Source organism: Orbicella faveolata, unplaced genomic scaffold (assembly GCF_042242905.1).
Source record: "Orbicella faveolata isolate gen_17 unplaced genomic scaffold, um_ofav_v1 contig_24, whole genome shotgun sequence".
Classification (NCBI taxonomy): Eukaryota; Metazoa; Cnidaria; class Anthozoa; order Scleractinia; family Merulinidae; genus Orbicella; species Orbicella faveolata.
Genome location: NW_028301552.1, coordinates 6549418 through 6564233, shown reverse-complemented (window position 1 = coordinate 6564233; position 14816 = coordinate 6549418). Strand labels below are relative to the sequence as shown.

At 41.5% G+C, this 14816-nt stretch overlaps 2 protein-coding genes across 2 annotated transcripts in view; one reads left to right on the top strand and one right to left on the bottom strand.

The window, feature by feature from the left end:
- Positions 1 to 13067, top strand: part of LOC110050533 (uncharacterized) — a 35337-nt gene extending 22270 nt beyond the window's left edge. The window contains exons 22-39 of the mRNA XM_089290979.1: positions 17 to 158; positions 932 to 1359; positions 1959 to 2098; positions 2542 to 2621; positions 3245 to 3420; positions 3645 to 3805; positions 4287 to 4367; positions 4860 to 4955; positions 5183 to 5348; positions 6103 to 6201; positions 7389 to 7439; positions 7708 to 7857; positions 8522 to 8719; positions 9090 to 9512; positions 9655 to 9714; positions 10456 to 10638; positions 11058 to 11108; positions 11536 to 13067. Coding sequence (XP_089147105.1) covers positions 17 to 158; positions 932 to 1359; positions 1959 to 2098; positions 2542 to 2621; positions 3245 to 3420; positions 3645 to 3805; positions 4287 to 4367; positions 4860 to 4955; positions 5183 to 5348; positions 6103 to 6201; positions 7389 to 7439; positions 7708 to 7857; positions 8522 to 8719; positions 9090 to 9512; positions 9655 to 9714; positions 10456 to 10638; positions 11058 to 11108; positions 11536 to 11760 — 2910 coding nt within the window. The 3' untranslated portion in view covers positions 11761 to 13067. The remainder of the gene's footprint in view (positions 1 to 16; positions 159 to 931; positions 1360 to 1958; positions 2099 to 2541; positions 2622 to 3244; positions 3421 to 3644; positions 3806 to 4286; positions 4368 to 4859; positions 4956 to 5182; positions 5349 to 6102; positions 6202 to 7388; positions 7440 to 7707; positions 7858 to 8521; positions 8720 to 9089; positions 9513 to 9654; positions 9715 to 10455; positions 10639 to 11057; positions 11109 to 11535) is intronic.
- A 924-nt stretch (positions 13068 to 13991) lies between these two features.
- Positions 13992 to 14495, bottom strand: LOC110050567 (uncharacterized). The gene has a single exon (XM_020756495.1). The coding sequence runs from the start codon at positions 14493 to 14495 to the stop codon at positions 13992 to 13994; it is 504 nt and encodes a 167-aa protein (XP_020612154.1).
- Positions 14496 to 14816: the final 321 nt, after the last annotated feature.

Genomic DNA, 14816 nt, shown 5'->3' with positions numbered 1-14816 from the left:
TTTGTGCTGTTCACAGGTTGATGTGAGCTGCATGGAAGATGTTGAGAGCCTTGGTGATCACGGATGCACAGTGAAGGCGTTTGATGAATTGTTGACTACGTATTCCTCTAAGGCGCTGGAGTTTCAAGTTGTGCAAATGGAGCGAAGTCAAACAAAGGGTGAGTAATGATCAAAGAAAAGGAGTTTAAAAAAGACCTAAAGAGTTACCGTGAAGGAAGTTGTATAATTATATAGGTATATGTATATAAAAAGAAAATTGTTTGTAAAGTACAAGAATAAACGAATATATAATAGTTCCGATAACCCTCTAGCAGGCGCTAGCCAGAGAAATGTTTTAGCTTGATGGTTTTATGAGCGAGGTTTTTATCAAATTTGTTTTTTAATAGGTAGACCAGTGGAAACACATTTCAGAGTTTTTACTGAAGTATCCGTTTTCTTCTCAACCAAAACGAAGCAAAATATTTTCGCCGACGCTAACGTTTTCGTTTCCTCTACCTGTCCACACTGATGCGTCTGCATTCGTAAACGCATAGTTTTTGATACGTTATCGCCTATCGTCCATACGAAAATGCCCGAAAACGCTGATGCAAGCGAGAGCATATGACGTGGTTTTCGTCATCGTTTTCAAAAGCCTTCGTTTTCACCTGTCCACTTTAGAAACGGAGCGTTTTCGAAACGATGCGTTTTCAGCATTTTCGAGCGTTTCAGTACGTGTGGAACCATAAAAAAGCATGCGTTTTCAAAGAAAAACGCATTAGTTAGCAAGTTAATAAAGTTAAACGTTTTTAGCCCACAAGATTACTCAATTAAGTCGAAAACCTTTGGCTTGAGGTATATTATTCCTTTTTAGCCTTGTAAATACATCTTACAACTAATTCACACATTATGGACAATCAGATGAATTTGGTAACATAGCTTCTATCCTTGACAGAACTTTGCAGCAGCATCATGCAGAGTCTGATCCAGACCCCCTCTTCCTCGCCTACGTCTTCCATGACCACCATGCCTGGTCGAATAACGCCCATTCCGGAGTCTGGGCGCTACACGCCTGTAACTTCGACACCAGTGAAGGAAAGAGGAGCGCGGGAATCTACGGCCGGGAGCCTGGAAAGGAAAGTTCAAACCTTTCCACGAAGAAAAATTTCTCTTGACTCGCGATTGCCGACTATGGAAAGAGAGAAGAAAACCCAGAGACCAACTACGCCTTCGTCTACCACCGGGAGCTTGGGTACAAAGAAGACCGCGGTTCAAGGTGGTCAGCAGCTGTATATTCCGCCAGTCCTGCCACCAAAGAAGGAGAACTGGATGCCAGACCAACAAGTATCAATATGTGTCATCTGTCATGAAAAGTTTAGCATGGTAAGTTATAGTAACAGATTTCGATATTGTTCAAAGAGGAGTGAGGAGGGCATGGGGTAAAATGAACATGGGCTTTTTCTCGTTCAAAAAGGGTATGCAGTGAGTGGCCCGAAGCCCCAACCCCCTCCCCCGTGAATTTTTATTGAGTTCTCTAACGATGCCAACACTGGTATAGTGTTTGTCAGAAAATAGGTGAGACACTGTCTCAAAATAGTGACTTTTTTTTTTTTGTAGAATGATACGAACTGCGGAAACAAATCTTCATGTCAAATCTTCATGTTAATATATTTTCGATAGAATAAAAGGTATTGCTAATGGGGGTATAAAGAGTAGACATGATGTCAGTGATTTGACTCGAAAATATCCATTCTGATTACGTAGTCACTCACTGGATCTACAGAGATCCGAGTCGTGCCTCTGATTGTTGTTTCTCGGTTTTGAATTTTCCCGCACAAGTAGCAACCAATCACACGGATCTTTGTAGACTACGTCATCGTAGAATTTGTTGGGTCTAACGTTAGACGTCGCTTGAGGAGGGGATCAAATGAGAGCACGAAGGAAATGCGAAAACATGAATTTTGTTTTCTTCCTTGTTTCAGTTCAATCGCCGACATCACTGCAGGCGCTGTGGGCGAGTTGTATGCGGGACGTGTTCCCAGCATAACTACCTTGTCCCGGGGTACGGGAAGTATCCCGTTCGCGTGTGCGATACTTGTTTTGAATACTTCTACACAAACTGGTAAGTCAACTAAGATCAAAACAATTACATTAGAAGTGTTCACATAATTATCGTCATTACTTCGAATTGCCACCAGTTTAGAGAACCAACGACCTGCTCACGTTACCTCTTAACTCAGTGGATAGAGCATTGGTGATGTAATCCGGAGGTTAGGGATTCAAACTACATTTCCTTTGTATGGTTAAAACTCACAAGAAAACTCCTGTAGTCTAGCCCAGAACGGCCTCCAGCAATTTTCTCGCAATAATACGCTCCTGCGTGGAGGAGTAATTATTTACAAGTGATATAAACCGCAAGTCAATGGCAGCAAGCAATTCTAGATCTAAGGAAAACCTAAACAATTGAATTTTAGGAGCGAGGACTCCCTTAGCTTTACAGCTTAGCTTCATGAGAAAGTACTTCCTTTGTTATAGTTTGGACATTTTTCATTGTCTGTGCTTAAGGTCTCGTCCACTTCGTGAGGATTTAACCGCATCCATTCGCTCAGAACCAAATTCTTTGGAGAAGAGACGCAGCTCCCAAGGTAAGGCGTTAGAGGCTATGTTACACAGGTGTAGGCAATGACCGACTGGTTATAGAATTAACTGAGACGTCACGGCTTAAAACTGTAGAACAACTCAAAACAAGCACAGAAAAGGAAAAAGAGGCATGGATGGGCAAAACTGGAGAAGATTAACACGGATTGCATTAGGGTAAACTTGAAAAACATCGGTGCTGTTTTTCATATTTATCTCAATTTGTTTGGAAGTGTCATTATCAACGATCGGAAATCATCTTGGTTTGTTGTGTGGCCGTGATCTTGCCAGTAAAAGACTTGCTCTACCAATTTGGCCTCGTAATTGACGAAAATCAACAGAATTACCTAAAATACAGTGACCTATCCCTTCTTATTATGACTAAGTTATTTTTCCGCTTACGAGTATAGGTAAATTTCTTGTCAGTTCAATTTCATTAGTCGACAATCATTAACATGTATAAAATACCACGGCGTCGTCTCAAAGTTAGCTAAACTTCCAGCTAACGACTGTGGCGTGTGCAAGTATCGGGTCACATGTCAAAGCATTGCGTTACATTTCTGCCGTGACGTTCCACGCGTTATGATCCAGCGATAATTTTCTTTTTGTTTGCTGTTTTTTTTCATAACAGGACTTGCAGAGAACACAGAATCCAGTGGAACAAGTAGTATCATAGGTGGCAGTTATCTGGAGAGAACACCGTCCACCGAGTGGCTCACTGAAGACATGAATGCACGTTGTCTGTGGAAACTGAGTTTGGATGAAGAAAATAACTCCTTACTTAGAGATGAATTCTTCTATGAACAGGTAAAATATGTCATGACGTTATCGTTTTTGCTAGCAGCATTAACTGGCGACTGAAAACAGATATAACCAAGAGGTGTAAATGCGTGCAGGCGAATTGTAAGAGCAAACTGTCCCAATTTTTCTGGGGTAGCCTGTGCAGCTTACAATTGCAATAAGTATCTTTTGCTTGATAATGAGCTGAATGAGGAATTTCTTGAGTGACGACGCCATGATTACCTTTCCAGGCCCCAAGTGCTTCCCTGTGCGTGTCCATTTTGGACCTTCACAGTGACGTCAAGGCCTGTGGCATGCTGATTCTGGACCTGTGTAACTCGCTCTCTCAAAAGTTGGTCTCAGTGGCCCCTGGTGTCAGAAATGAGGAGCTTGACCATAACCTGCTTATAAGGTCAGTGACTACTTGGCATTAGAGGCTGAATTTTGCTCAAATAAAGAGAAGAAGTCATAACAGTAAATAGTCACTGGACAGGACATTTATGTTCTTGTTACCTGAGTGGCTATTTTTTATTCCATCTTTCTGTGAGTTTCTCTGGTTAGATTCAAGAATGACATTCTCACAGCTAATTCAATGTATCGTTTGTTGTTTATTCACAATTTTTAAAAAAGGGTGGAAAATAAAAGCTCTATCGAAACATTTCAATTGCAGTCGACTTTTTTATTTTCAGGATCTGCGTCATATTCTCCTAACAACCTTTCACACAGCCCTCTTACTAGAATTAAGTTTCTATTCAGTCAAGACGTTTCTCCTTGCCCGTTCTTCTCCTGACCTAGAAATGATCAACTCCCGGGATTCAAGGATTAAATTCATAAATACTAGCTTGGTCATAATTTGTTGTTGTTGTTGATGTTGATGTCCATTTCATCACCAGTATGATTCGTTATCTGTTGTTCAATGCTAAACTCAAGATGATGAAGGCTGGAGAGACACAAGGCGTGGAACTCTGTGATACGTATGTACAGTTTATGAACTTATCATCTGCTTCTTGTTTAAGAAATTCAAAACGTTTCTATCCATAACGTGTATCTTTCAGCTATGGAGAGTCCCTCTATAGCTCAAAAGTGTAGCGTCTTTGATTGGCTGTTGCTCGATTTTGAATTTTTCCCGCGCAATGAACAACCAATCAGAGACGGAAAAAGATACTGTTGAGTTACGTCATCGGTATGGAATGTTTCGGGTCCAGACTCATGCGGGGGAGAGTTAAGCCCGCGAAGTGGGCGTCAATCTCATTCCTAGATCCCTTATCGTCCAGAAGGGAGCTGGAAACCAGATTAGGTAGACGTCTTTGTTGTCAAGGTAAGCTCCGAGCAAACCCAGCAATTACCGAGTATACAGCGATTTTGAGCTGGGATCTCTCGTCTGCATGTAATAAGCTGTAAACGAGGCCAGACTAACTGTTTAGCCATTGTTAACATACCTCTTCATTTTCGTTTCGTTGATATAGGTACCTTGGTCATGTGGATCTAATGAAGTTTCTAGTAGAGTCGAACTGTGGAGACATCCCTTCACTTCGCGACCTCATGCACCCCGACTCTGCAAGGTACGATGGGGGAGGGGAGGGTCCGTTTCACCTTGACTCTGCAGGGTATGCCATCGAGGGAGGGAGGGTGGAAGAGGAGGTACCATAGACCATGATGCTGCAAGATAAAGGACGGAGGAGGACGGAAAGTTTTGTTCTGTCTAGTTACGTGTCAGAGATTTTGTAACAAGGTTGCGTTTGGAAAGAGTATTTTTTATTTGGTCATTGCTTTTGTTTATCTCTTGCAGGCGTCTTCGTGACCGATTTATTGAAGCAGAACGGCTCTCTCTTGCCATGGAAGTTTCTACCAAGTGTGGTCTTGACCCCTCAGGGGTGTGGGGAGCGGCTGGATTTGCTCTTTTACAAGCTGGAGATTTCCCTGGGGCCAGAGAAAAGTTTGCTCGTTGCATGAAGGTGAACGACTTGCGTCAGCTTGATCTCTAGCTTAACCCAAAGAAAAATATCGCTGTAAAATGGAAGGATAATGAAATGTTTTTTTTTTTTTTCGGGGGGGGGGGGGGGGGGGAGATAACATCCATTAAAACAAAAGATAACCAATCAGTTTCTCCTTGTGTAAATGGTAAAAAGCGAGAATGCCAAGATCAACTGGCCCTTGTGTTTCTTAGCTGTAATTAGATCAAGCGCTGTTACAGCTGCTGGCCACAGGAACTCAGTCACGGTATTTTGTGGTATTCTGGCCGCGTACAAAATTACCTCTAAATTGAAGGAAACCCGAAAATAGTAATTGCTAAAATAGAAGAACACCAAAGAGATAATAATAAACCATAAAGAAACAAGAATGGAGAAGATTAACATGGATTTCAAATGACGAACTTGAAGAATTTAGGCTAAACTTTTCAAGATGCGCAAACATTGACGTAGATCTTTAATACAATTATAAGTTGAGTAAGGCGCGACGGAGCTTTGGTGATGAAGTTTCGGCTTTAAGATTACGATGTTACCACGGGCAACTTTCCTCGTTTCCAGTGGTGACAATATCGTCGCCTACAATTTAATTTCGCGCGCTTTGTTGCTATGTCGTCAAAGGCCGACAAGTTACCACTGAAAACGGAGCCAGTTGCCCGTGACAACAACAAAAGATGAACATTAAAGCCTGGTCACCAAACATCCGTCGCGCCTGACGACAAACTTACTCGTTGTCTTGCAGGCTGAAGAAGCAGGAAAACAGCAACAGCATAATAACTCACAGTATCTGGAAAAGATCATCGACATTCTTCAGTCGTCTCCACTTCTGGCCTACAGACAGGTAAGGTTCACCTTTGTGCGCAGCTCCTGGGTCGTCACGCAATTTTTTGAACGCGTGACGTGGCAAAGAGCGTGCGCTTTGGTGAGAGAGCTATGGTAGAGAGAACGGTGTTACCTAAGGCCCCATCTACACTACGCCGGAGAAATTTAAAAACGGAGGGTACACTCCGGAAACGCATGAAATGTTTTCCGTTCACTCTGCGTCGGAGAAATTTGAAAACGTAACAATCAGCGGTCATTTGTGGATAAAACTCGGACAAGAAAATCACATAATTAACCTGACTACATCGTTTTTAATAGGCTCCGTCTTCAAAATGTTTTCCGGCCACACTAAAACGAAAATCCGACGTTTATAAATTCCTCCGGTTTGAAGAGCATTTTCGAAAAGCTCCGTTTTCATGACGGGTTATTGTGGACGGTAGGACTAGCCGTAGGAATAAACTGCTGCGTTTTCAAATTGCTCCAGCGTAGTGTGAACGGGGCCTTACAGAACAGGAATGTAAATCACATCTTGGATTACAAATTCTACGAAGTTTGCGTTAATTATTCATTGTTTGAAGGTGAATTAATCAACATGACACGAACGTGGAACAAAGAAAAATTCTGAGTCCCCTCATGCACCCCGAATCGAACCCATGACCTCCCGAACACCGGGCGGTGTTCGGGAGGTCATGGGTTCGATTCGGGGTGCATGAGGGGACTCAGAATTTTTCTTTGTTCCACGTTCGTGTCATGTTGATTAATTCACCTTCACATTTCATTACCGAGCTTAAAATTCACCATCTTTATTAACTTATTCATTGTTTTTATTGTTTGTTGTTGTTTTATCACGTAAATCTCCTTGGCTAGCCAATGTTTCCTCCAATTTAATCTCGTTCACACTGGCAAAAAGATCTGTAAACTGTGTCTTAAATGTGTTCAATTGTTGTTGTTGTTGTTGCTGTTTCTTTTTTTTGTTTTTTGAACGCTATTGATTTCGAAGTACAGTGGAATTCCGGATTCTCGAACCCTCGAGTTTTCGAACCTCCCGATAACTCGAACTAAAACTCGTTTCCCACTGCTTAGTCGAACACTAATTTTATCCCCGATTTCTCAAACTAATTTTCGTTTCCCTTGGAGGTTCGAAAAAAATCGCGATTCCTGGTGCTTTATTTTCCTGCCTTCAAATTTGTAATTATTTGTTTACAGTCTACAGATGACCTGATGTCACCGTTGCGTGGCCTCTTGGAAAACGGCCGAGTAAGTCAGTCTTGATTCTATACAATTTCAAATTTTTGTTCTGTTAATATGGGTATTTGTATGAATGCAAGTGCAATTATTTGCACTACTCGTGGTATTTGAAAGTTCTCTCAAAATTAGACGAGCCTTCAGGCGAGTGCAAGTCGAAAAAATTTGATTGGTTCATTATGTTGCATTGCTGTAATTGGACAGTTGTGATTGTCATCTTATTATTTCTTTCTGTTGTTATCTTGTTCAATCTCTTCATCTAATTTCTTTATCTTGGCAGAATTTCCAGAGTGGTAATTCGTACTTAGATCCCAAACGGTTTGACGAATGCCTTTACTATCTTCATAAGTACGGTAGCCCGTCATCTCTTGTGGCATTTTACGTCAGGCACGGTCATCTAAAGCTCGCTTGCAGGTACATCATAGACAAGGTAAGAATTTGTCCTTTATTCTCTGTTCGGGCAATCGTGATTGTTTCTTCTAGCGAAGGCCTAGTATCACGGGAAAGTTGTATAGCGGGATATTTTCTATCCCTGATGATGCCGTGGATCGGCGAAAGCTTGGAACATCGACTTAACTATATACAGTAGTTTAAGGCCTCGTCTGATATGCTAAGGAAGGACAACTTTCAGCGCTTACTACATTGCAACTTGCAGCAACTTTCAACATTGCAACATTGTTGCATAGCAAGCTGAAAAGCGTTGTTGCGCGTATTACCACCCGCGCTGTTGTAAGTTGCGACGGCATGAGGCAGAAATTTGAAATCCTGTGTACTGCGCACTGTTCGCTGTTTCAGTGGGAACAAAACATTAAACGACAAGTTTGAAGCGATAGGGAAAATCCTTCGTTGTTCAAAGTTAGACAGGATTCGGTCGGACAGTGTAGTGGCGTCAAAATTCAGTTACATCAGGATGCTAAGGGGAGTATTTTGTTCATTGATGTAGCACGAGCTAGTCATTACTACTAATTGAGCAAAGGTTGGTATAAATTCTCCTAAACTGTGTTCAAAGTCAGCTTGCTATCACACTGGACTGGTTTTCAACAATCGACCTCACTCAGCACCTCTTTGTTCTGTTATTTCTCCTCCTTTCTTAGCAATGTTCTGTGGAAGTGTTCATCGAAAGTTTGTTCATGCGCCTTGTTCTCAAAGGTAGATTTACGCAGCTGAAAGAGCAGATGGAAACCGCTGACCCGACATTGCAGGCGTGGATGCCTTATTTGACCGCGGCTTGTAAATTTTTACTACGCCGAAGTTTTCATCATCTGCTGTACGAAGTACAGGTGTTTATGAGGGTAAGTGTTGTCGTTGTATCAGTAATACGAGAGCAGTAATAGGAAAATCTGCCACTGGCGAGACAGAGGTAAGCTTGCGCCTCGCAAACCTCGCACACAGCTACCGGAGCTTTACTCCGGGTACTGTAGCATGAAGTTACTACCCAAGAACATCGCAATGATCTCGGACCCTTCGGTCCGGAACCCAGCGCACTTAACACTATTAATTTCCAGATGGATCTGGAATAAAATTGAGCATCCCAGGTTTGTCAGTGACAAGGTTGATAAGAGTAACCCTCCTCAAACAAAGTTTATTTGCATATCTATGTTTTACCATTAGGCCAACTTGTTTTATCAGAATTTAACTTCCTCTCATCTTTTCCAACCTTAGGACTTCTTTCGCGCCGCTCAGACTTGTATCCGGTTTTACGAGGGCGCGGCCGGTGGACCCGTGACGTCATACGAAGATCTCTACTCTCGACTTCATTACCTCGAGGAAGCTAAACAGCACATTGAAGCTGTGATCGCCGAGAAGAAATCCCCCAAGGGAACTTGTAACACCGTGTTTGCGTATTTGCGACAGCGTAGCACTACCAGTGTAAAGAGCGTTGCCGAAGAATCCTCTCACCTAACCATGTCACTGTCCGAGTTGAACAGTCATATGAACACCATCAACTTACAGATGGAGGTTACGAGCTTCATGCATCAGTGCGCTGTGGACCGAGGGGGGCTGGGTCTACTACGAGCGACTGAAGGAAATCGACTGCCAACCCTTTTCGGAAATGGACATGTTAGGGCAGAGGTGGTTTTCCAGGTAACTAAGGGATTTGTGATGGGCGGGGACTTAGTTAAGGTAATTATTATTATTATTTTCCTTTTGTATCCATAAACAGTCGTTTATCATACCTTGCTACCTTTTATAATTTTGAAACATTTTTTCTTTGTTTTTTGTTCAGGTCCTTCTTGCTGGAGCAACAATCCTAGATGGTTTCAGCTTGGCCAGCCGAATAATTCAGGTTTGTTCTGTGCTCTGCTTCTGCTTACAACATTACTGGAGTCTGACAATTTCTGGTGTGGCCACAAATCTTTAATGTTATTGAACTAGCGTGATCTCCGTATTAGGGACATACTGCTCGCGCGCGCAAAAGGTAAGCATATATTACGTTTATCACGCCGCTTTCTTGAAAGTTAAACTGAAATTGTCGGCCAAATTTGAAGGAAATAACATTTGTACGTAACAAATAGCTGTAATAGCTTGTGCGATGTTTTGAAAAAGCAATTCGCCGAACCTAATGAATCTTTTCGGCGATACGGCGGCCATTTTTTAATTCTGTTGTTTCAAATAGCTGTTATGGGATGCTTAGAGGGCAAGTACATACTAATTTACCCCCCGGAGCATCCCATAATGGCTATTTGAAACAACAGAATTCAAAATAGCCGCTGAAAAGTTCCATTCGTGAGCGGTCCGTATTGCAAATTCCCCATCCCTCAGTGAACCAATCAGAATTGTCCTTTTCATCTTGGACAAGAGTGCCATATTATAAAAGTGTAATATTTTCCCAGACACTTAAGTTTGAAATACTTTTTCAAAGAGCTCAATTATGAATAATTTGGATAATGAATAATTTGGAAAAATCATTATTTTGGACGTTTCAATAAAGTCACAGTTCATTCAACTCGTTCCATCATCTGGCGAGGGAGTCTCGCTTTCAAGGGCTCCTCGCTAGCAGTACGTTCACTTCTCTATCTCTACACAGGATTTTAATCTGCCTGCTGCACGTGTTTACGTGGACGCTGGCCGTTCGCTGGCGCGACAGTACAAGTACTCACACATTGAAGAACTTCTACGTTGCTCGGGGGAGACTGGACAAGTAACAGACAAATGTCATGATGATATCATTCTGGCATGCGTCAGTATTGTGGCCGCTGACCAGAGTCAGGTGCGGCCGGTTTTTCTGTGACATTTTAATTCTTTTTTGATTTCCACATTTTTTTTAATACTTGCCTATTTAGTCACACTCTCTCAACACTTAAAAGTAAGAAAGGAAAAAAGTTAAAAGACTTAATGAATTACAACTATATCTCTAATTACACCAGTCTAGAAACTTACATCGCGTAGCAACATCTCTTACAAAAGCTGATTATTTCAGTGCTTTTACACTTTTTTATTTACCTATACTTAATTTCTTACTAGACAGTAGCAAATCTTGCAATATGAACAGAAGAGCAAAATTATTCAAAGTGAAGAAAACAGTCGGAATCAAATATTAGGGAAAAGGCTGTTTTTGTCCCTTCTGATTAAATGCGATTTTCCTTTAACTCAAAGCTGATTGCGAGATATGTATTTCGTTATATGTAGACGAAGTACCTGGAAGGACTAATTAAACTTCTGAAGAATGACATCAACAAGGTATTTGATATTATCTTCTCTTGTGTTCTTTTCCTGGTAGACCAGCGCCGTTTTGGAAAACTTCTTGCTCGCGTATCGAAGAGTTGTCGATTTTTACTATCCAGAAATTGCACTGCTTCCCACCATGAGAATATATCAGTTTCCTTAACGTGCAGCATCAAATAGACAACCTTGGTGTTTCTTGCGCAGTGAGATCATGTTTGGCTGTCTAATCAAGTGGCTGAAAATCAGCTCACTTAAGTTCATTCTGTTTGTTTCGAACGTGAGTTCAGTATGGATATCACCTACTGACAATGTTTGCAACATTCTTCACCGTTTTAGAAGAGTTGGGATATTCCCAGCAAAGGTCCTGTGCTTCCAAACACATCACAGTAAACCTGCGTTTCGTTAAGATTTGGTTATAATTGTATTTTTTTTTTTTTTTCAGATAAGCGCTTTCCTAATGTGCGGTAAACTAAAATCCGCTTATCTGATCGCTGTAAAAGGAGACCGGGTGGACGCCATTCGGGAAATCGCTGAGCTGGCGGAGAAGACAGGACAAAGTAAAATGGTGGAGATCTGCTCCAAGTATCTGTCGCAATATGATAAGAGAAGGCAAACTCTGGAAAGACGAACGACGCAACGAAAACAAGGCGCGGAATACAAGAGATGACGAGACGTTGCAAGGAAAAATCTAGGGTGAATTTTTCAAGATAGTATTTCGTAATTTATCTCAGTTGTCCCATTCTTGTTTCTCTCTGATTAAGCTTTACCAATTACTTGCTGTTTTGCTACCTTAGTCAACTAAATTTTAAAATTTTCTCTGATTTTCATACAGGTAACTTGTACGTTGCTAAGAATGCCGGATGTAATACATCGTTGACTGCAAGCAGGCTGTTGTGTTTAGGGCGGGGACGCGAGCGGCGAAGCCGCGAGAAACACACACGCATGAGTCGAAACCGCGAGACGAGCCGGCGCGCTGTGTCTAGTTAGGCCTCCCACGCGTCGTTCTTAAACTCGCTCGCGCGCCGAAGCGAAAGGTCAGATAGCTGCACCCAAACACTAGAGCCCGCTCGCAGGCTAAATTTATCGTTTCTTAAAGGGGCTAGGTCACTCACAGCTGGTCCAGACAAATAATGAACATTTTCAAGCGCGCACGTCACTTGACCCATCAGACATAAGACACAAATACGAAATGTTATAAAATTGCCAGTTAATATAGTTCTTTAGTATAAATCTACTAGCGATATATCACGAATGGCGTTCTCTGATTGGCTACGCTACTCACTATCTATTCTGTTGTAGATAGCGAGTAACGCAGCAGTGTGCGCTTTTTAACAAACTGGCAGCCGATTCTTTGCGTTTTCGAAATGTCTTTGGATAAAGTTTTGAACAACTAGTAGATTTATACTAAAACAATTAGATTATCCGCTCTTGATTTCTACGCTTGATAGTTGACTCGGGCTACGCCCTTGTCAACGTAACGCGATAGAAATCTCGAGCTCAGAATAAAATTGTTGAATACAGTTAATCATTCAATGACCGTCAGCACAACCTAGGTTGTCAAATACAGATTTTAATTTTTTTCGGCCTTGAGGCTGATTCCGCCGGTTAATCATCTCCGAGCCAAAACCGTAACAGAATATTTAGTTATAACAGCCAGAGGCTTAGCTGTAAGTACATATTGTAGAATAGTAACGCAACACAATTAAAACGTGATCATTCCATTGTGAATGGGATGGCCTGGATTAATTTCAATATGGATTAAACATTAATTGATGGACATGGACTAGACTTTTTCATAGGAATAGGGCAATTCGTGTTTTAACAAATTACAGAGTATTTGACTAGGGTACGGGGAGGAAGATTTAATGAATACATTGTTGTAATTGACTGGCACCAAACCAAAGATAAGAAATATATATTTTTTGACTAAAGAGACAATGACGAGTAAATAAAGAGATGAAATGTATTGCTCAACATGGAGGTGCAAGGTTATTTTGTCCAAGTTTGATAATGGATCATGTTTGGACTCTGTATTGGGCATTATCCTGCAATGATCCCAGACTCAGAAAAGTGCGTCTTTGTATTTTAGCTCCTTATAAAGACCATGCATTCAGAACTGGAAATAGCGATCATACGTTTAACCGTCCCTTCTTTGAAAGAAGATGCGAAGGACACGATACTATGCTGCTCTGGTGTAAACACAAATCTGATCCATTTCCCCTGAAAATGTGTAGCACCTCTCGTGAGCTTCTAATTGTCTTGCTTGTTAGCAGCTGTTATTGTTTTGGCGCTAGGGGCGCTGTTTCTGCTGTCTGTTCTATTGCTCCCTTAAAGGGTATCGAGCCATTCATGTGAGGTCTTCCGAGGGCTGCTAAATGGCCTCTGAAAATTATCAGAATTTAGATCTGAGTGTAGCTTTATGGTTGAACTCGGACTGGAAACGGCGACTTCTACAGATGTTATGCAAAGCTTAGAAAGGTCTCCTGATTGCTTTCAATGTCAAGTTCATTCATGAGTCCATGTGCTCTGATTGCGTGCGTGTTATATTTACTACAATATTTTAATGGATGAACTCATCTGTGGTGATACCGGGGTGATATCTACGATTGATCTCTGAAATTTCTCTCAAAATTACACAAGCGTTTATGACTGAGAAAATTTCGAACAGGCGCGCGTTAATTTCCAGTGCAAATCAAGTATTAACGATAAATAATAAGGCTCCCGTAAAAGTGAAGCCACGCTTAACTCTAAACGTACAGGACGGGTAACGTTCCTTTGTAAATCTTACTTGGTACAACCAAGATTTGCAAGGACACAGTTCTTGTATGACTTCGATTTTTTGGCTAACTAAGGGGAGTATGGTGATGAAGCTAATGATTATTAACCCTTTGTCACTTGTCACTGCACCAAGATATATCCCATGGCTTTGATGTGTTTGCTTCCATTATCGGACCTGGATGAAGCCTCCTTTCCACACGTGTTGGAGTTGTCAAAATATCCTCCTGTACCAAACTTAATTCTGGAATCACAAGTTTCGCAATGATCCTGTTCGTTTCCGAGGAAACCAATCCTTGCTTTAGAAAATGAAGTTGAAAGACTCACAACGTTGAAGCCTTCCTTGTTACATTTGTGTTGCAATGAGGCCTCTGAACCAATCAGCGTCTTCCACGTGTCACGACCCAGTGAGGTGGCGCGGTTTTGCCCGTCAGCTATCAGTGAGTACAGAGAGTTGGCATGCTTGTTAATGACAATGAAGTTGATCTGTTGGCCGATCTTCATACCAAGACATCTTGAAGAAGGATATGTTCCAGTAGGTCGGTAGCTTGGTCTCTTTTTTGTTAAACCCAGTCTCCCCCTCAGGGAGGTTGTATTCATTTTCATCGCTCCAGTACGACGAGTCATAATGAAAGGTGCTCTGAGAAAGTAAAAATAAAGATAAAAAGAAAGAAATCATTTATTGTCTTCTAAGTTATAAATCACTTGAAAATATTGTTTTCCTGGCTACTAGTGTTTTTTTCTGGCTGTTTAACGTATGGTATTCACTACCATTCTGTTTAATATTGTTATACCATACCCATGTATGGTTAGAACGTTTTGTTATCTGTCATTCATGCACGGCAGGTACTCTGTAGCATACCGCGCTGTTTGCCATTTTGGAAACTGTTCATAATCAAGGTTAATCTAGTGATTAAAAAAGATATTCAATGACAGATGGTCGAATTA

Coding starts and splice junctions, on each gene's coding strand:
- LOC110050567 (XM_020756495.1), bottom strand. CDS start 14,495: ATGACTCGTCGTACTGGAGCGATGAAAATGAATACAACCTCCCTGAGG.